The sequence below is a fragment of the Diadema antillarum genome, unplaced genomic scaffold (assembly GCF_040938485.1).
Source record: "Diadema antillarum isolate AM-2024a unplaced genomic scaffold, OU_Dant_1.0 seq00001104_RagTag, whole genome shotgun sequence".
Taxonomy (NCBI): Eukaryota; Metazoa; Echinodermata; class Echinoidea; order Diadematoida; family Diadematidae; genus Diadema; species Diadema antillarum.
Window position 1 is genome coordinate 123188 of NW_027271920.1, and position 23069 is coordinate 146256.

A 23069-nucleotide genomic window follows, 5' to 3' on the forward strand; every position below is an offset into this window, starting at 1 on the left:
CTTTAAAGGAACTGTACAGTACTGGTTGAGATGAGGATTCAGCTTGTAACGTTTTGCAAGATATTTTGAAACCACACTATGAAATGTTAAAGATCATACAATTTTGAGGGGAATCAAAAGTCTATTTGGTAAAAATTGGTTTTGAAATGACTGAAATATCTAGAAACAAGGAAAAACAAAGAGATCCTAATAAAAGTCGTGGTTTTGGATATCTCAGCAATTTCAAGGCCAATTTTCATCAAATAAATGTTGAATCCTTCTTGAAATTACATGCTCTTTCATATTTCATAAGAGTTTCTCATTAACCCATCAAAAAATGTTATGAACCTGAATCCTCACCTCAACTAGTAGGCCTACTGTACGGTACCTTTAATCCCTGTATGCATGGTATGCTAAGACAAAGTGCATTGATCAAATTTCACAGTTTTGTGGAGGCTCACTAACAGAAGAAAGCTGGAGATACTTAAAAAGTCCTTTGATTTTATTGACTTCAACCAGGAAAGTGAATAAACAGTAATGAAACATAGTCAAACTATAAAACTGATTATACACATAGCACCAACTAAGCTCTATTACTTCTGGTTCTTGAGAAGAAGAATTGTAAAGATTTCTTAATCTAGGGGGTTTCAGGCTGGGGGACGGGGTGGGGGTGGGTGGATAAGGTGCCCATTTGAGTAAATTAAGATCCTTTCATCCTACTATGGATGCTACCTGCCAAGTTTGGTGAAAAATCTGTCAAGGGGTTTCCAAAAAGAATATGAAAATTTAATAGGCAACAGGCTATTCCTCCAACTGCTGGTGAGTTAAAATCAAATTGAGCTTCATCAGTAATGGAGTGTATGTACATAATTAAAATCACAAATTCTTTCATACTTCACGTATCATTTTCTTGAAAGGGGGAAGTTAGTAGGGTAGCAGGCCATGCTAGTTATTTGTTATTGCCTTCACACAGGTGATGTTAAAGGGATTGTACAGTTTTGGTTGAGACCTAATTTTGGGTTTCTAATATTTTTAATGAGATAATGAGAAACCTCGTATGAAATATGAAAGAGCATTTAATTCCATGAGGAATTCAAAGTTTATTTGATGAAAATTGGTTTTGAAATGGCTGAGATATCCTAAACAGAGCAAGTCTAATAAAGTGTGGGACCCACATCTTTTATGATTGCTTTGTTTTCCTCTGTTTTTTTGATGTTTCAGTCATTCCAAACCCAATTTTCATCAAATAAACTTTGTATACCTCTTAAAGTGGTATGCTCTGTACCATTTCATATGTGTTTTCATGGTATCTTGCAAAAAGTTAAAAGCCCAATTTTCATCTCCACCAATAGGTGCCTACTGTATCATCCCTTTAACAAACACAATAGTTCTGATATTGAAATCTGCTATGTGAAGGGAGCAAAAGATGGAGACAACAACAAGGCTCATTCTAAGCATTTTTTTTTTCCAAATCATGTTTTGGTTGATGGAATCCATTCACCAGCAAAGCATATAATGCACCAAATTTCTGAAGTCAAATGCACTGAGCTCTTAACTCATGAATACCTCAATATAGTTTGTTGAGCCATTTAAATTCAATGCAACCATCGACACAAAGTACCGAACAATGATCAATGCCCAAAGACCATCCCACCACATGCTGACTATAATATTTTCTTATTCCATTCATTGGAGTTGCCAAATATATGTATATATTTTTCTTAAATGGGAGGGGGAGGAAAATCTCTTCTTCTCAATTTCACATACTTTAATGATTGTCTTTTCATCCATGTTTTTTTCTCAAACAAGGAATGTTGTTGGTATCAATTCTGTTTGAATAGTTGCACTTTTCCCAATCATCTATCATTGCACTGTATCAAAACCTCATTAGACACTCAAAATATAAGAAATACCTGTCCCATTTTGAAATCTTTCTGCACAACAACAGTCACCCTGTAGAGAAAAATTCTCTCCCCCCCCCCCCCCCCCCCCCCCCCCCCCCCCCCCCCCCCCCCCCCGCACTGGGTAGGGTATTGTGGCATAGAGCCTTTTGCAATGCAAAGTATTGTTGCGCTTGAACACCCTCAGGATATTTTCCTCTTCTTTTTTTTTTTTAAATTCAACCCCTACTGATATCAAGTGGATTGATATATTCACGGCTGCCTGGGCACAAAGGCAAGAAGTGCAGAATATGGATGATACAACATTGCCCTCCTTATTTGATGAACTTTGTTTATTCTTCTTGTAGCTTTTTTGCTTCCACAAAAGAAGTCTCAGCCAATGGCGGATCCCACACATACATCTGTATTGACTACGTGGGCACATATCTGTATATATTATCCTTCAAACTAGGACAGGTCATGATCACGTATACAATGACACACTACCAAAATGAATGTGGATAAAGCCACAGTGCAAATAGTCACTACCAATCTGTATTCAATCAATGCAGATTTCTTTCAAGGCAGTCACAATACATTTTTTTCCTCTCTTTTCAGATGGTAAAGCAATCATTTCGGCATCAGCGATATCACACTTACATCAAGTCCATGCTGTCCTTCAAACTTTGTAACAGACAAAGAGTTCAAAGGTCAGAACCATGTCTTGATGAGAGCAGATCATCATTTTACCATCCTTGTACTAGGAAAAATTGCTGTCGGTCTCCCCCATGGACTATATAATACATGTTTTCCCTTTTATTTGATGCAGGACTACAACCATCTTGATACTGAGTTTAATATTGATCAAGAGATCCACTGTAACCCAAGCCTAAACACGTGGATTGAGTGAAGGCAGCAATATTAGCAGAACACATCAGTGAAAGTTTGAGGAAAATCACACAACTGATTAAATAAATTATGAATTTTCAAAGTGTCAGTGCTGCCATATCACTGGCTAAGAAGTCTATAATTCCAGTTCATGATTTCATTCTGACAAAGCAAAGTTACAGGGGCAGAGATTTATTGTACACAAAGCCCACAGAATATCCCCCTGAGTTGAAAGGAAAAAAATGTCAAATGCGATTTTACCATGATCGTAACATTACATGACGGTTGTGTTTTATTGAATGCTGTGTATCATATTATTTTTATAATCAAATAAAAAAATTAACAAGATCATTAATTTTATCAGTGCTCTATTGAATCGTGTATATCAAAGTATTTTTTCCAAACTCATAAACAATATTAACATGATTTATAACATTACATTATTGAATCCTATGTATATTATTTTTCCAATCACATACAAAAATTAACATTATCATTAATTTTATCAGTACTTAATTGAATGTGTAACAAATTGTTTTTCCAAAGTCATAAACAAGATTTTACATCATCATAATATCACAAGTGTTTTATTGAATGCTGTGTATCACATTATTTTTCCAAACTCACAAACAAGATTTTACATGAGCATATGGATAATTATAAGTGTTTTATTGGATCTTGTATAACAAATCATTTTTCTGGTCGCATGTCTAACTTATTTATACAGCAGAATCAGATGACATGGAAGCAGGAGCTATGCCACAAGTTCTCTTTCCAGTCAATGATAATGATAAAGTCTGGTGAGGAATAATGCATATATATATATATATATATATATATATATATATATATTATATATATATACATATATATCATATATATATATATATAATTGCTGAAAATAGTTTACTTTTACTGATAAATCAGTGTGCATGTATCTTTTATCTCTAAAAAATAGTGATTGTGATATTAGATGAAAGAGCAATTATATTCTTCATTCAATACAATAGTCAGTCCAGAGTTATTTTTTGTTCTCTCTTTTTTTCCTTCTAATCAGCTTAACAAGTGATTTAATGATTCAACAGTAAATTACAAAATGTGTGTAGATATACAAAATGTGAACATAATCAAATGAATCTACTTGCTGCCTTTAGCAATGGTACAAAATTATTATACTCCTGTTTCTATACAGGTATATTAACCTTTTGAAGATGATACCCGAGTACACTTAGGCAAGAGTCTATGGGAAATGCATGTTGTAGCAAAATTAGCCCATCCTCAATGGGTTATTACAAGAAATAAAAGGAGAAATTTAAAAAAAAAAGAAATGATAGGGAGAGTAGGGGGAGGGGAAGATAGAAATTGTGACAAATGAGCCCAAAAGACAAAACATACTAAACGATACACAACAGAGGTGAATCATCTTTTTCTATTTTGTAGCAATGTAGCAATATATATATCCACAGACATATGTATTATTGTATTAATGTATGCATAGTATATATATATATATATATATATATATATATATAATGTCCATGTGTGGACTTTAAATATCTATATGCACCCATATTTCCACAAATTTCTTCCACCAAAATCCTGCATACAAACTGCTGGCATCACAAGTATACATCTACCATAGATTACTGCAATCATAAGATATGCCCCCCCCAAAAAAAAAAAATTCTACCAATTTGACACTGAATAGTGTAATATCTTTCTTACCCACTTGAAATATACATGTATAAGTTCTGAAATAAGTCAGAAACATATCTAGCTAGTTTATAAAAAGAAATAAAAGTAAATTGTGATCATGTTTAGGCTTAAATTTAAGCTTGAGGCTACCTTGGAGATTATTGAAGTCTATTTTGTGTCTTCTGAAGTATGTGCAATGGAAGGTAGTTTGGAGTTAACTGCAACCAGCAGCCCCATACGCATAGCGTATGGGGCTGCTGGTCGCAGTTAGTTTGGACTCTGATTTCCCCCATAAAGACAGTATGATGTCATGCTTTCATAATTTATGCTGATTTCCTTTGCTATTGAAACCATAAAGTTTAATTTTATGTCATATACTTCTGTATACTGATACATTAAGACTGTGCTTTATCTAACACCATTCATCAAACCAATGAAATATGACACAATTAGCGTTTATATAATCTATTATGATGTTCCTCCGCTTTGAAGCTTTTGTCAGTGCTTAGAAATCAATATTTGGCTTACCTGGGATGGGGAATAGAAGGAACAATTAGTAATCGGCGTCGGTTCTTCTTGACAACATTCTTGGGCCGAAGTTCGATTGTAAAGAGATAATGTGATTAGCGTTGAGTGGATCATCAGTAGAGCCAGCCATCTCCAGGTCGCCATCCCAGGAGTTTGCCGGCTTCTCAGCGGCTCGCTAGCTACCAGTCAAGTGGAAAAGCCAAACGACGCGGATGGTACCGGCAGTCTACAGCTTTTAGATCCTTCGACCGGGAGTGAGCCGCCCTTTCTGAAGAATGATCATTTTCATCTGAGAAAGATCCGTGGCCAACGAAAACTTCTGATCAGCATCATCCGTCTCCAGCTACTCAAAGGTGGCGACTCTTTGAAAAGCTGTGGTCACTTTGGCGCATGCTTGTTGACTGCCACCAGAGCGCAGTTCGGCCGATCGTGAGCTCCGCGAATGCACGTCAGTGGAATGGACTGAAGATAAAGGCGCAGGCGTTCAAAGTTCTTGCTTAGCGACTACAGTATACAAACTCACTTTGCCTCTACGACTGTCACGTAGTTCATGGTACATCGTAATTTGCGCATGTGTAGTAAAGACAAGCAAAGTTTACGCAAATACAGCAGCAACAAGAAGAATGTCTATTACTCTCGAAGTGTGTGTGTCAGTGCAGTTATCATGCGATGAGTCCATGTTATAAAGCTATTCAGAAAAGTACACAGATGAGCAAGCTCTATTTCCTTTCGTTTGTTAATGTACCCTAGATCACCCTGTTGTTGACCATGAATTAAGTGGTTGTGATATTATTTTCAGAGAAAAGAATGCGTAATATTAAAAATTATGTTATGAAATATTTAAACAGAGTGAACAATGCAAATTCCCTATCCACACGAAATGATTAATCTCAAAGTTTTTGTACGTCGTGTGAAATGTTAGTGACGGGTTTCTTACGAAAACACGAGGTCAGTAAAACAAAACTGATGTCGACATTCGCTTTCCTATTGGTCGAATCTTTAATGGTAGGTGCTCATCAAATATTAACGATTCCCCCTCCAAAGGAATCGGTCAATAGGCATAACACTATAATGAGCAACAGGTATAATGGCGGTTAGATCGTCACCGTATGAATAATTATAATGGTTACACTTTACTGCGTCATAAGAAATGTATGTTTGCGCTGTTGCACGCAGGGGGTATAATCAGGCTTCTGCATTGGTACAATAAGGTCTCATTAATAACCTATTTGACACGTGTTCTTGCTCCTTGTAATATCTCCGGTGGGGCCACAGTATATTTGCTATAAGTCAAGCCCTGTATAGATAGCGTCCTCTTGTCTGTTTTATATTTTTTTATTTTGTCTCTTACTTTTTTTCTTCCATTTCTTCCTCCTTTTCTGTTTCTTTACTCTTATGTCCTTTGAACTGAGTTCCATGTTATCATACAGTTTTGTTTTGTTTTGCAGGAGAGACGTTGCCGTTGAAATTCAATGAAATAAAATGTATTCATATTCCACAATGTGGACATTATAAACATAAAGTATATCGTGACATTTTTGTATAATTACAAATGTAGAGAAGACCTGTCCTAAGAAGCAGTGCTTTAGAAATGTAGACCCCCTGCGGAATATAGACAAAAATACAGTTTAACAGTTTTGAAAGAAAAAGCAAAGTGCTAACGTAACACTATAAATACATAATTATGTACAAGGGCTTAATTATGAGCCCTGTATGTAGGCCCTATATACCTATAAGGTTACATGATAGCAAGGATGGTGTATATGGTGCTTATGATAACACATATAATTAACATTAAAATAATGAATGAAAAGAATATCATCTGAGTATACGTTATTTTCAAAATAATAGAATAAAATTTAAATCCCTTAAGTGTATCCTTTTACTTCAATATAAAGTCTATTCTTGCCATTAGTAATAAACTATAACGACTAATTTAGTTTATGATACTCTTTGACATGGAATTCCAATGAATTAAAACGTTCCCAGCTTTCTATATCAGTGTATATCAATTCTTTATCCAAGCTGTTCGTTTTACCTTTACATCAGTGCTAGTTAATGACGTCACTGTATGCATCTTACAGAGCTCTCGATAGTCTTCCGGACTTTTAGGCGTGACAAAGATAACTGAACATAATGATTGGACAAATCCTCCAAAGCTCAATACAAAATTCCAACGAATAGCAGGGAATAACGCACGGACTGTTCAATTATTCCTGCCCAGCGAGGCCCTCTGGTAAACAAAGGACATTGCAGCATTTACCAGGAAACAGGGGATTGCCCTAACCGCAGCAGCGACCCCATACGGACAAATACGTACCGTAAAGGGGTCGCACAGCAAACCTATACCTGTCACGGAAGCACCTGATATGGCTAAGCATTTACGTGACCATAGACCAAAATACAGGGTTTTATACTGAAATTAGTAGCCTTACTCTTAGATAAGATACTTACAATCACGGCAGGCGAAGTCGATTTACAATATGATCTGTTTTGAGAGCCCTGTGAAAGAGTTTATCCGAGGTTTTTATAGTCCTACCGCATTTCGTATTGTAGTACGACTTACACAGCGCATGCGCTAATGTGGATAAAACGTAGCACATACTGTTGTATGCGTATGTGTATGTATGCGTGTGGAAAAAAAAACGGAAAGCTCGCTGAGAACGGAAATGAATATTCATGAGACGTAACAAATAGAATGCATGCTGGGCGATGATTTACTATCGGGCCTACCGGCACTTATTTATTTCGTTTTTTAAGCACATTTCGAATGTGTAGTTCATTATTTATTTGCAATAAAGGAAGTGCACACATAATGAACATCTGGAGATGTGAAGGATTAAGAAAATAACAGGTGATTTTCATGATAGAGGGTATGTTTTGGTTTTTTTTTTTTTGATTTTTTTTCCCCAGTCTGCAGAGGCAATGCCCCAGAAGTCTCATCTATAGATCAAGTTTCCTATCACACTGTACATTATAGTTTTAATGTTGTACATTCACAATGGGCTCCACTCACAAGCTCTGCTTCTTGGGGACTCATATTCATTTTTGCTTCATGTTTATTTTCTACTGTGATTTGAATTGAATACACTTCAGTTACATACATGTTTTGTTTATTTCCAATAGTTGAGAATTGTTTGATTATTTATTGAGAGACCTTTTTTTTTTTCCAAAGACTTACTACCGCATGAGAGGAGATCCTTCCTGTCTTTCTTTTTCTGTCAGGCTTGTCACTTTCTGTTTGATTGTGTGTATGTGTGTGTGTGTGTCCGCGTGCGTGTGTGTTTCATAATTATTGTGTGTAACAAGTTGGAAGAATTGGAAGCTAAATTTCTATGTACTGTGACATACAGATCAATAAAATTGACTCTTGAGTATTCATTCATTTCATTCATTCATTCATTCATTCATTCATAGCAATGGGACAAGAAGTGTCTTCTGAAAATTTTTGAAATTTCAAATGTCATAACTTCCTTATTTTTTATCCGATTTTATCATTTTCGCACTGTTCTGCTGGATTTTTTTTTATCATTGTCGTGAAATTGATAAAATTTTAGATTGGCTTTCATCTTAAAGGCATAATGGATTGGTTAATGAAAAACTAGAAATTAACCCTTTCAGATCCATCCACATGGTCATTGGGATTGTATTCCATTGCTCCCCATGGCTTTTTTTTTTTTTTTTTTTGATGTTGTCTTGCTTGATCAATACCCTTTTAAGCCTTATACATACGTGTATGTACAATACTACTGAAATGCATGCCGGTATTCCCCAACGCGTTTACATCGTTCGTTTGCTTGCGATCGGCGGTCATGCCATCAGACAAGGAATATGTATTCGTAGAGGCGCACGCATTTCTGTGGTCATTTCACTCATGCCTTTTTTTAACCCATGATCCGATCCCGGCTTTGTAGCAGCGTGGCAGATGACATGTTAGAACGAGTTTACTTGTGCAGATTTTTAGAAAAATTGAAAAAATTACAGCAGTATAAAGATCTGATTGCGTTTGTTTTCATTTCATTCCTTCAGAATGGTCTCATAATGAAGATAGGCACAAAAGGGATAACAAAATTTGTCCTGTTGTGTACCTTTCAAGAACGCATGCACAAAATGGGACGAGAAAAAAATTTTGAGAAAAAAAATCATAAAATCATCGCAGTCCCGTTGAAATTTACGGAAACAGTAGGCGCGAAAAGGATCTTGAATTCGGTCCTTCATGCCATGTTGGTTATCAAAAACGCATGCACAAATGTGAAGAAATTATCGGGGAAAAAAACTACTTTCAATCCTTCTTGTGCGTGCATCACAACAGATTACAGCCGAAAGAATTCACGAAATCATCGCAATCCTGCCGATATCTGAGTTATAGAAATAGGCGCAAAAAAAATCGTGATATTCGAATAGTGCGAAGAGATTATAGGGGGAAAAATAAAAGACACATTTTCAACCCCTTCTGGTGGTGCATCATCAAGATTACAGCCGAATATCAAATCATGGCAATCCCGTTGAAATTTGAGGAAACGATAGGCGCAAGAAGGATATCGAATTCGGCCCTGAATACTGTCTTTCAAAAAACGCATGAATAATTCCGAAGAGATTTTCGGGAGAAAAATAAAGAATGTTTTTTCAACCCTTCTGGTGTGTGCATCACTAAAGATTAGAGCCGAAATAATTCATAAAATCACCGCGATGCCGTTAAAGTTTGAGGAGACAATAGGCGCAAAACGAATCATAAATTCGGCCGTGAATACCTTCTAATCCGAGAAGACGCGCATTTACGAAATGTGGGAGAGATTATCTGTAAAAAGTATAAAAGGACACATTTTCAACCCCTTTTGGTGTGTGCAAAGTAAAAGATTACAGCCGTAGGAATTCATGAAATCGTCACAATCCCGCTGATATTAAATTGATAGGCGCAAACAGGATCATGAATTCGGCCGTGTTATATGATCTTTCAAGAACGCATTTACGAAATTCGAAGATTTTATCGGGGAAAAATAAAGAACACATTTTCAACCCCTCTTGGCATGTGAATCATTAAGATTATAGCCGAATAATAATCCATGAAATCATGGCAATCCCGTTGAAATTTGAGGAAACAATAGGCGCAAAAAGGATCGTGAATTTGGCCCTGCATGCTGTGTATCTTTCAAAAACGCATACCGCATGCACAAATTCGGGAGAAAAATAGGACACATTTTAAACCTCTTTTGGCGCGTGCATTATAAAAATTACAGCCAAAATGATTCATGAAATCATCACAATCCCGTTGAAGTTTGAGGAGAACAAGAGGTGCAAAAAGAATCATGAATTCGGCCGTATCATTTCTTCTAATCCGAGAGGACGCATTTACGAAATGCGAAAAGATTATCGGAGCAAAATAAAGGGCGCATTGTCAACCATTCTGGTGTGTTCATCACAACAGATTACATCCGAACAGTGATCCGAAGTAAAGTTCATGAAATCGTCACAATCCCGCTGATATCACGAGGTAGAAATAAGCGCAAAAAGGATCGTGAATTCGACCCTGATGCCGTATGCTGCCGTATATACCTTTCAAGAGCGCATGCACAAATGCGAAAAGATTATCGGGAGAAAAATAAAGAACCCCTTCTGGCACGTGCATCAGAAAATACTATACAGCAAAAATAATTCATGTAATCATTACAATCCAGCTGAGCACCAAAAATGTGAAAAGCGCAGCAACTTAAGTAACGCGTGTTACTCTACGTGCGCTGATGTTGACAAAAAGTCACAAACGCATTTGATACAATCTGATTTTGTTCATAATCATTTAACACTTTAATTCACAAACATTCAATTCTTTTAAAATGGTTCTATACACGAAGAAGAGATAGGAGTACAAAGCATCACAAATTCGACCTTGCAGTGTACTTTCAAGAACGCATACTTGTAAGATACGGGAAGAAATTTTCGGAGGAAAGTTAAAAACCGCATTTCAGTCCCTTCTTTTTTTTTCACTTCCTTTTCGTATCAACAAAACAATTCACAAATGATTCCTTTTTGTTCCTTCTCAAGGAAATGATCCATAAACAAGGCACTTGAGTTTACAAAATATTTATTTGCAAAATGTATTTTTTTTTGGGGGGGGGGGGGGAAGGTAATATTATTGTCGACAAAAACATGAAAATAAATTTGCAAGCCAGTTAATGCTTTTTCAGGTTGTTGTTGACCAGTAAATTTTCTGTTCCGACCAGTACAAAAATGGGGAGGAAAAATGGATATTTACTGATCCGACAGAGACAGGTTGGACCGGCAGAAAAAAAAATGGGTTAGTGTGCAGCCCTGCTTTATCCAACTTCCAAGATTTGGTGATGAAACCAAAGCAAGCACTCTTGCCAAACTCAGTTGGCAACATTAGGAAGGTGTCATTCTGTTTCACTGCGTTCTCGATAATTTCTGTTTGCTCCACTTTGAACTTAATTCTTTTTGCATCCTCCTCTACTTCACTTAGAGCATTTTTGAACTCCATGATACCTATGGTATTGGTACGAACAGGTGTCCTTTATTAAATGAGACCGAGAACCAAATACGAGCAACATTGTACATATGGCAGATGACGTAAAATATGCATATTCATTTGCGCATGCGCAGATCAGTATATTTACGTGATACGTTCAAAACGTTGAACGGACAGTATCTCGAGTAGACGGTCTCAAAGATGACTATTTATCCTGTTTTCGGAGGTAATGGTGAGAAATACATAGTCGTTTCTATTGTTCAACAATATTGGTCTTATATTATGTGGCTTTTCGTTGCGAATCCAAGTGTCCTTTTGAGCGGTGAGTTGTTTACGTGTTGCAGTGCATTTGAGTGCTTCCTAAAATTGCATGGGTTGCTTCGGGGCGCTGTTACTGTGTTACAGCGCCCCGCGACGGGGTTAGGGATTGCCCATGACCGAACCATGTACACTCTATAGAAAAAAAAAGGCTCAACTTAGCACTTTAAAAGTGCGGTCAACTTGCACCTTTAAGGGTGTATACCAACGTCGCTTTTCATACCGAAAAGGTGCAAAGTTATATTTGGGATTGCGAGTAAGCTCGGATGACTACAAATTTTGTTGATCACATGATTGTTACTTTATTTAGCATTGATACTTTAAGTTTAATCATGAACATGTAATATTTTGTACATTCCGTAAACTTTGTTACATTCTAAACATACATATTCTTGCATGTTTCGTAATTTTTTGTTATTGACATTATACTAAATATGATATAACTTATGAGCCTACATCCTACAAGCCCTGCTTTTTAGTAGGTTCCATATATTGCTTGAAATTATCATTTATATGTCCGTACAACTCCGTATACAATAAATTTTGTGTAGTTTTATCTCAAATTGACTATTTTCAAACTTTTTTTTCAAAATCAAAATTTATGGAATGTAGAATTCTGTACGGAAATGTGTAATATGGAAAAAAAAGTCAACAAACTTGAAAATATATTTATTTGTTTGTTAATGCTGTTTAATCGATTTTACTCACACAAAAAACAACAAAATGATTTACCCTCAATCTAACTGCAGCACTGAGGGAAAGAGAGCAAAGTGATGTAAAAATAGCTGTCACAATAATCATCCTCAATTCATGCCTCCGTCTATCTTTGTTTCTCTCTTCCTCTATCTATCTGTCTATCTATCTATCTATCTATCTATCTATCTATCTATCTATCTTTTCTATCTATCTCACTCCGTGACTGATGACGGCTTCTTGCTCGTTGTCGCGATGACATAAAGGTTGCATTTTTATTCAAGGATTGAAGAGGTGATAAAGGGAATAAATCAAAGGTCTTGTATATAGGCAATGTCAGAGAGGAATTTTTTGGATTCTGAAATAAGTATTTACAGGAAAATTAAGTTGGCCATTAAAAATTAAGCCCTAAAAATTTTGTGGTTGGTTTTCATTAAAAAAAAAAAATAAATCTATTTTAAAAAGTAATAGCTGGAATTTCATTAGAAGTCAGCATAAGAAAGCAAAATAATGCAAGTGTAACGTCTTTTTATTTTTCCTGACCAGGTAAAAAAAACAACTATATTAGGTGATGATCTACTGGTGCTATTGGTCCAGCAGTGACCCGCCAGACATCCCCATTCTAATTCACGTATATTTTTTTTTAAATATCCAACGGTATTTTTCTATTCAATGTTATACACTTTTTGTTTGTCTTTGTTAATGAATGGGTGCTTCATCGAAGAATAACAAACAAGAGGGGGGGGGGAGGGGAATTGATATATATTTCTTTTTGTTATTGGGTTGACAATATTTTATGAAACGACATCATAAGGCGGAAACGCGACTCCTGGTCGATTGGTGATGAACACAGAAGTGTCAATTGAGTACAATACAAAACAACGCTCTTTGTAACCGCGGCCAGACTAGCAAAAAGATCTTAACGATATCGATTTTTAGACCACTGGGCCCTCTGGTAGAGCAGTGGCAACACTGAAGAGGATACCCTGGATAAAGAGGGCCTTATTATTTTCATTAAATCATTGTCATTATTATCATCATCATCATCGTCGTCGTCGTCATAACCATTTGAATAATTAAAGAAAAACAGCTTTAGTGCTTCAAAATAGTTCTAAAATTTGAGTTAGAGATAGAAACAACCCCTGTAAAAATTTTAATGAATAAATAATAATCAATGTTAAATTGTGTATAGTCATGCAAGATGTGAACAATGGTTTCATTAAAACTGTTTCTTGAATAAACCATGTACAGTTATGGTATATTGAGAAAATGAATGATATATCCTTATATTTGTGGCTTTATCGCAAAATGTTTATGTGGTAAGATACATGGTTTGTGATACAACTAAATGGGTGCTGTTCGTTATTCCGAAGGTTCGTTAATCCGAAACACACAAATTTCCTATACCTAGAGGTTCGTTAATCCGAACATTTGTGGCGTTATTCCGAAGGTTCGTTATTCCGAAGATTCAATATTCCGAAGGTTCGTTAATCCGAAAATGAAATAGGGTTCGTTATTTTGAAGGTTCATTAATCCGAAAATGAAATGAGGTTCGTTATTCCGAAGGTTCGTTAATCCGAAAATGAAACAGAGCTCGTTGTTCCGAAGGTTCGTATACGGACCCTATATCACTTCGGATCAACGAACCTTCGGAATGACGAGCCCTATTTCATTTTCGGATTGACGAACCTTCGTAATAACGAACCCTATTTCATTTTCGGATAAACGAGCCTTCGGAATAGCGAACCCTATTTCATTTTCGGATTAACGAACCTTCGGAATAACGAACCTTCGGACTAAAGAACCTTCGGAATAACAAACCTTCGGAATAACGAGCTGTAACCCAACTAAATTATACATATATTATGCATCAAATGTGAAAACTAGAACATTTTTTTATATCAACTGCTCCCATAAATATAGTAAACACTTGCTTTAAACTTTTCGATCTTTTGACAGAGTGACCGGGGCTGAAGTGTCACGCTGCGGCATAAAAAACAACCACAACAACACCATAAACTTGATTATTCCCATATGGGAATAATCAGGTTGATGGTGTTGGGGTCGTTGTTGTTGTTTTAGCTGCATCGTATCGCGTCGTCGATCTGGTCACAGAGTTAGAAACTTGAATTTTCAGGGGCTGTCAGGCAGCTTGGTCCGAAACCCACATTTTGCTTATGTAGGAGACCAGTGTTTGTATTTCCATTTGAGTAAATACGCCGACCGTATAATGATTGACTGTTTGGCCAAGGAGGTACTAGGCAATGCCTAGTACCTCCTTGGTTTGGCTTAAATGGGAGCCCTGCGATAGCTATTGAAACTTTGCTTTTAATATGCGTCTATATAATGTGATATAACTCGTGACCATTTCAAGTCTATTCTATAGAGGTGAATTAAGGAAAACAAGTTCAGTGTGTTCTTTCAGATCATCCTGTGGTGGCCGAATGTTGCAAATTTCATGATTAATACACCTTAACACAAGAGAGGCTGCTAAGGAATTGGCCACCATCCAGAAAAGACATTATCAAAACAGAAAGGGATTATCTCTCTAATGGGAGAGATCTCTCTTTTTGGTTGCTCAAAATATTTATAAAAAGGATTAACTGTTCAGATAATCAGATTGACTGGTATAAGACAAAGCTGGTACATAGACCCTATAGTAAAGCAATGTTGCATGTTTTAGATGGACTGAATTCCTAATGTTGTCGAACTTTGTCATACCCAGCTATAGATTTGATATAAATATTGGTTTTCCCGGCCAATTTCGCACTTTTGTCAATCCAATTCCTTATTGCTGTCTTAAATCTGATGATCTCTTCATTCAAATTCATTTTGGAGCATTCAAATTGCTTTTGACCTCATTCTAATTACCACTTTTTCAACTTCAATTCGTAAGTAAATTCGCTATTCGTTCATTCAGTTTGAAATGATATAGTCACGTGATCACGTAATACATGCTGAGCTCGTTCATTTGAATTCATTTTTGGGCATCCTATATACATGTTCAGTTCAGTTCAGTTCAGTTCAGTTCAGTTCAGTTCAGTTTTTTATTTCTGCATTTCAAAATCAATACAAATCAACAAAATACTTACATAGTCATTTACAGAGCTAATATTCGTAACGTTTGGATCATACATACATTTTCTTTTTTCAAGAACGAATATCATATATGAAAGGAAGCAATAGGAAATGATAAAAATGAAATGCAGGGGACCATCATCATAAGCTAAGCTTGACGAGGAAGATGGCCCCAGGTAAAGAGATACATAAAGAAAATCTTGCCACTCACTGAGTGGGGGGGGGGGGGGGGGGTAATTGTGCGAAGGGCACAATAAAGAGATACATAGAGAAAATCTTGCCACTCACTGAGTGGGAAGTAATTGTGCGAAGGACGTGCGGTGCAGTGCGGTGTGCATTGTGTTGGGATGAATCTTGGTTTGTACGTTGAGTGTTATTTTGTGTATCAGTGTGATGAGGTGAATGTTACTTCAGTTATGGCCGTGAACTCATTGTTTAGGGTGTTTGTTGACCAGGTGGTATGAATATTTATGTGTCAGAAGTATACTGGATTATGAGGGTGTTTTTTAGTTCTCGTTTGAAAATGTTCAACGACGTACATTGTTTTAAATTAGGGGGTAAAGAACTCCAAATGTCTGGTCCATTATGTTTTAATGATTTTTGAGCTAAAATGACTCTGGGGTTTTCGAGATGGTAATCGGACGACTGACGTGTTGGATATGAATGAACGGTGGAATTTGGAGTGAAGAAGCCATCAAAAATTTTTGGAAGACAATTAAATGTATATTTATACATAAAAACAGCAGTTTGAAAGGTGTGAAGATCCTCAATTTTCAATGTTTTTAGTCGACGAAATAGGTCAAATGTTTTTAGTTGACGAAATAGTTGACGAAATGTATTTAACATCTTCTGCTGTCATTTTAGCACACACGTTCATGCTTTGGTTTTTCCCTTATTTTCTTTCATCATGGTTATTGTTTTGTAACCATCATCACATTTCAAATTTTCTTATTCATTTTAGAGATTCTGGCAACAGTTTGTGTGTGTGTGTGTGTGTGTGTGTGTGTGTGTGTGTGTGTGTGTGTGTGTGTGTGTGTGTGTGTGTTCATTGAGTCTCCCAGTCCGAAGATGTGGATGTGGCCACAACTTATTTGGCCGCTGTGCGCTTTATTCCGTGTTGTTGGCCAGTTCTATACAGGAAGTCATGGTTATGATCTTCAAATGTTTCTGTAATTTTTCTCTGTCTTCTTGAGATATACAACTGTATCTAACTTGTGCTATCAATACTGTAAGGCGATGAAGTTAATTTGTAGTACTGGTACGTGTATGCCTGTAATGACATGTATGAAAGAAAAGGGCCATTACAGAATAACAAACTCGAGTTATTTGGGGTAAAAAAAATATATACTTTTACTGCTTAACAGTGTGTGGATGAAATTCGCGAAATTGAATGACTAAAAAATCCTTCTCGGCGAGTGATGGCAAATTTGAATGAACGTAGAGTACCTGCCAATCTGAATGCCTTTTAATTCGAAAGCCACAATGTGCAAATTGCATTGATCGGAATGCTAAATTGATTGCGCAAGTTGCAATTCTGAAGGACAGACTGCGATAACGAGGGGTTTTGCTATATTGAATGAACCTTCTGACAAAAGTGCGAAATTGGCCGGGAAAACCTATATCAAGCTACTAGTATCCATGAACAAAAGATATCGTGCTCTGTCGAGCACTACCTCAAACCATCTCATAATATCACAATCACAGACAGATGGAAGGGAATTATTGGCAATATTCACTGTATTGTACTGGTTAACCTGGAAGAACCATGATACAACGTTAGACGTATAGACAGCATGCACTGCATTGACATTTACAATATTATCAGTATATTCACCATGTAATGAATTGTTTACTTAATCATTCTTCTTTTTCAATTCAATCATAGTTTATTTCCAATCAACGAAAATCAAAACATAGTACAAAGTATACATGTCATGAAATGATATTGTTCAAACATTTGCAGAAGATCCATGTAATATACAAGATAAGTTATATAACAACAACAATAATTAGGAGAAACAATGCATATATACTTCGTGGGCATGCGGAAAATGAATTCGATTATGGAAAATAGTGATCCACTAAAAAGCAAAGCTTGTGGGACGTGGATCGCTAGATAATTAATAAATAAACAATATATTATTCAAAATTCTTTATAACTATTGTATCTAATATAGATTATTCTAAGTTATCTGTAGAAATATACATATAGTTATTTTAAGATACGCAGGTCGGAAAAAAAAAAATAATAAAGTATCAATGCTAATGCCCGTAACTGTTCATTGAACCGCGTGTACCGGGAAAATAATATGACAAGAACAACACACTCGTACACACATTCAATTACCCACAAATATGTAAGACGCGAGACAGTACCGAGAAGAGGGAAGACGATAACAATACAAGTCTACGAAGAACAAAGGACAGGAAAGGAAGAGGAGAGAAGAAAGAAAGAAGAGAGGTCTGCATACAGAACACGCCAAGTGCTGCGACATCAGGACAGATGAAAGCTGAAGCATGAATTAATGCAATTTGGATTATCTAGAATTATAAATAGAGAGTAGGTATTGTCTGAATTTGTATTTAAATGTGACGAATTTGGGGGAATCTTTTAAAGTATTATCTAGATTATTCCAAAGTCTGGGTCCAGTATAAAGGAATGTATTTTGGGCATGTGCGGTTCTCGTTAATGGAAGATGGAATTCATCGGATCGTCGGGTGGGATAGTTATGTACATGACTGTTTTGATGAAATGAGTCGTGAAATATTTTGGGTAAGAAGTTGCTGTTATAATTAAACATGAACTGGCCAAGTTGAAACACATACAAATCTTTTATTTTTAATATTTTATGGTAAAAAAACAAAGCATCTGTATGTTCTCGGGTATAGGTTAAACACAATTCTGAGCGCTTTCTTTTGCAATAAAAAAAGTTTATCAAGTAATGTCTGATATGATTGTATTACCCCAAGCAAGGGTCCCGTAGTTTAAATAAAGGTATAGTATCAAACTAGAATAAAAAGTTAATAATGCAGATGAAGAAAGATAATATTTTAATCTGTTCATACACCAATGTTACGTGACATAGTTTTATATACAGGTATGTTATCAATATGGTTCCTCCATGAAAGCTTGTTATCAACACAAACACCAAGAAATTTAAAAGAAGAAACTTCTTCTAGAGGAGTAGTATCAAATGTTATACTCCCTGGGAGGCTATCTAAAGAGTTACTAAAAAGCATAAATTTTGTTTTTTTAATATTTAATGACAATTTATTTGCGTGTATCCATTGTATAACCTTTTTCAATTCTTCGTTTACTGTTCTTGTTAAGATATTTGGGTCAGGGTGGGAAAAGAAAAGGTTAGAGTCATCCGCGAATAATATGAATGATAGTTTCTCCGAGGATCTATGAAAATCATTGATATAAATAATGAATAACAATGGGCCTAGTAAGCTCCCTTGTGGAACACCACATGTAATTGTTTTATTTTGAGAGTCAAAGCCGTTGACATGTACAAATTGGGATCTATTTGATAAGTAACTCGTGAACCACTCCAAGGCCTTTACACGTATGCCATAATGGGATAATTTAGCGAGAAGAATTCCATGGTTAATCGAGTCAAAAGCCTTGGAGAAGTCCAAGAAGATACCTATTGTGTGTGAAAATGTGTCGAGTGCGTATGTGACTTTGTCGATGAGGGCGAGTAGTGCGTGTGTTGTGCTGTGATTTTCCCTGAATCCAAATTGAACATTTGAAAATATGTCGCAGGTTTTAAGAAAACGTTCTGTCCTGATGTAAACTATTCTTTCGAGAATCTTTAGAAATAGAAGATAATAAAGACATGGGTCTATAGTTATTGACATCATCCTTCTCCCCTTTCTTATAAGTAGGAATACTTTCGCAATTTTCATGCTATTTGGCACATGGCCAGTTGTAAGCAATGAGTTGATAATGTGTATTATAAAATGGGTTCAAGAATGTAGCCAATAGGAAGCGCTGAAATGAGACACACCTCCTTCCTTTACTTCAGTACAATTGCACTGCCTGTAATCCTATGGTAGATTGCCGATCGTCTGTGCGCGCGGCGGCTCCTTTGATGAATTGCATGCATACGCGTACGCGCTGTCAATCCTGTAAACAACTTCTAGTTCGGGCTGCCGGCCGGCCGGCCTGTCTTCCCTTGTGCATAACATAGGCCTATGTGGCGTACGTACGTACTGTACCGTACTATACGTACACTTTGTACAGTACAGTAGACCAAGCGTTATGGGACCGGACGCGTACATGGAGTCACTTTGAAGAGCAAATCCAACGATTTAGCAGGTTAATTCTCACGCCGTTTTCAGAGTATGTTGTCTAGTAGGCCTATATGAGGAGTCTATATCAAGTCTTTAAGGTAAAGGGTGCATATTCTATGTAAAATAAGTAAGTTTTCATGCGGGTGTCCGGAAACCCAACCCCCCATTATACTTATACTGTATGTGCGGGACTTCCGCGAGTGCGACGTGCGTAAAAGTTTGGGACGAACATCTTCGGACGTCTTGACCCACAAAGGTACGTGAAAAACGCTGAAAAATGATGTTAGTTTTCGAATTTTCGACCCATTTTATAAAACAAATGATGCACAGGATTATTTCGTGGCGTTAGTGTAGGCGTAGCTTACTCTATACACTAACGCACTCTATCCTGTGCATCATTTGTATACTAAGGGATCCACTATTTGGGGAATTATGTTTTTTATCAAGTGATTGTCCATTCCGTCGTGGCCAGGACTTTTTCCCTCTTTCAAATTAACAACAATCTTTATCATTTCTTCTTTATATGTAGGGTCAAAAAATATAGTTTTGGAGTTAGGTGTATCTAAAAAATCGCTAAAAGATTTACTAGAAAGAGGAATATTTTGAGATAAATTTTTTCCAATTGAGGAGAAGAAATCATTGAAAATTTCGGCCATGCCAGCGGGAGTGTTGCTGGAGGCATTGCCCCATCGAACTTCAGAAAATCTGATGAGTTGTTAGGTGTATTCATAGCATTTTTTAGTGTTTTCCATGTGTTTTTTATATAATTTTTATATTTGCTTATCTGATTTACGTAGAAATTTTTCTTCTGCGTACGTAATAATTTGGTGAGTGTGTTTTTGTATGAAACATGTTTTTTCTTATTTTTTCAGTGGGGTTGCATCTGTAATTATTAAACAAATTATTTTTCCTGTTTATAGATCGTAATATAGACTGGGTTATCCACGGGAGTCTTGGAATTTGCTTATATCTATTCTCTATATTACGCAGGGGAATATGGTTATCAATTTCGGAGGTAATAGTAGGTATGAAGTAGTCATAAGACAAGTTGACATCGGTAGTGTTGTATACAGAAGAACAGTCGATTTCATTTAAGCTGTTTTGAAGACTTGTAAGATTATCTGCAGTAATCTTACGTCGCTTATAATAGTTATTTTGTTTAGTCAATTTAATTGAAACCTGGGCAAATATAGGATAATGGTCGGTGATGTCTGAGAGGACGATACCAGACTCGGGAAGTGGAAGAACGTTACAAAAAATGTTGTCTATGAGGGTATAGCTGATTGGCTGGCGACACGGGTAGGCTGGAAATTAATGGTAAAATTAGCACTATTTGTTATGATATCTTATTGATAACATACTTCTCACAGTATAACCACGATAACACATTACTGCACAGTTAAAAAAAAATCTTAAAAATGCTTTGTAATTGTCTGAACTTCAAGAGGTCAGACTCGACTTGCATTCCTATTTTCTGGTTCCTTCCATTATGCTTGTTTTTTTTTTCATGTGACTGCATAGTTGTTAACATATGATATTGCATTGAATAAAAAAATTCAGATTCATTCAATTCACGAAAATGAACCATTAACCATGCCATGTAAAATGAGTCCTCCCCATTTGTTTATTTTAACTCACTGGGAAATGTAAAAAGTCGAGGAGGCCACCATGAACTTGGTAGAGATCTCTGACACGAAATATTATTATCATCTTTTGTCCATGCAAGTATACACACCATGTAAATGTTTGAAGGTAGGTATAGAACAAGTTGATAAGACTATCGCTAATCAAAGACATATAGACCTTTATCTCAAATCAAGTCGAGAAGACTGCCCCACAACAACGCAATGCACGATGCCCGAATCAATGTTAGCTCCGCATGCTCTTTCCGCATTCATTCCAGCTGATGTTCATATAGAGGGACCTAAATTTTACAGGTAATGCTTTCAGTATAAGCCCTCAAATTTGAGTGTATACTTTTCTTCAGAGCATGATTATGTATTTACATTTGTAATTAAAGACATTTCTTTATTCTCTCGATTTGCAGAGCTGTCAAGCCCTTCGAAACTAGAACACGCGACCACATACAACTTGGTTAATGATTTGTTGACACTTAGCTCCCTAAACAGTTGACTGGAAATATTTTCTTGTCAGACGTTATACTCCTCTCAGAATGCACTTCTCATACAGTTGCTCACGAAGTTAATTCAAAAGTTTAAACCAATCGGATTATGGTTGTTTCTTCTTTTTCTTCCAATCCTTGCCATGGTATTGCCTCATGGTATTAAAAGCTGTAAAAAGAATTATGCTCACTTTTGGTCAAACGATGTTTCCGCTGTTCGTGTAGGCCTGCTCAACAAAATGTTGCTCTTTTCTCTTTGATCCCACAGTGTTACGAATTCGCTACCATATTCTTATATCATTCTTGTATTATCTTTTGATGTCGGAACTAGTTATATAATCATGATTACGTGTATTTCTCTTTCATTTACATGTTGCATGTTTATTTTACGTGTATGGTCAAAATGTATATTTCTTTTTTTTTTAAGGAATAAGAGAAATTTACAATGAAAGTGGAAAAAATATTTAGAATTATTTAGAAATGAGTTAGAAGTTCATGATTATGAATACCGACGGAAGTATACAGCTCTATTATATCATTTCCTGACAGATTTTAAAAAAGTGACGCGATAAAGTTGTCCGTCCTGCAAGGCATAGGCCTATTATTGACCGATGTTTGTATAAATCAATCAACATAAACCAATCACGACATCATTGCTCCTCTTGATGCTTTTCTTTTAAAATAACATAATGTGTATAATACACGGCAAAACAAACAGAATGTTAATGGTTTACCAGAATTTGATCTAAAAATTGATAAGAAACATTTAACAGCAGAGAGAATGAAAATAAAAGTCACGGAAAGTGGTACACTTATACACACACACGCACACACACACACACACACATATATATATATATATATATATATATATATATATATATATTATTCGTCCTCGCGCGTGTTTAGGTGTGTAGTTATATAGACAAACAGAGACGGAAAGAAACAGCCACAAAAAAAGAAAAAAAATCACACTTCTTTTTTTTCTCTCAAATGACTTCCGCCTATTCTAGGGCCAATTATGCACAGTTCTATTTTTTTAATTCATCTAATTCCTCATCTTGAAAGTCGAGACTTTTCCTCTCTTTATCTCCTTCAATTAATAGAT

At 36.1% G+C, this 23069-nt stretch overlaps 1 protein-coding gene across 1 annotated transcript in view; it reads right to left on the reverse strand.

Moving 5' to 3' along the window:
* Positions 1-5409, reverse strand: part of LOC139743727 (uncharacterized) — a 47000-nt gene extending 41591 nt beyond the window's left edge. Inside the window, exon 1 of the mRNA XM_071654178.1 lies at positions 4971-5409. Within this exon, the coding sequence (XP_071510279.1) occupies positions 4971-5114 (144 nt within the window). The 5' untranslated portion in view covers positions 5115-5409. The remainder of the gene's footprint in view (positions 1-4970) is intronic.
* Between the last annotated feature and the right edge of the window lie 17660 nt (positions 5410-23069).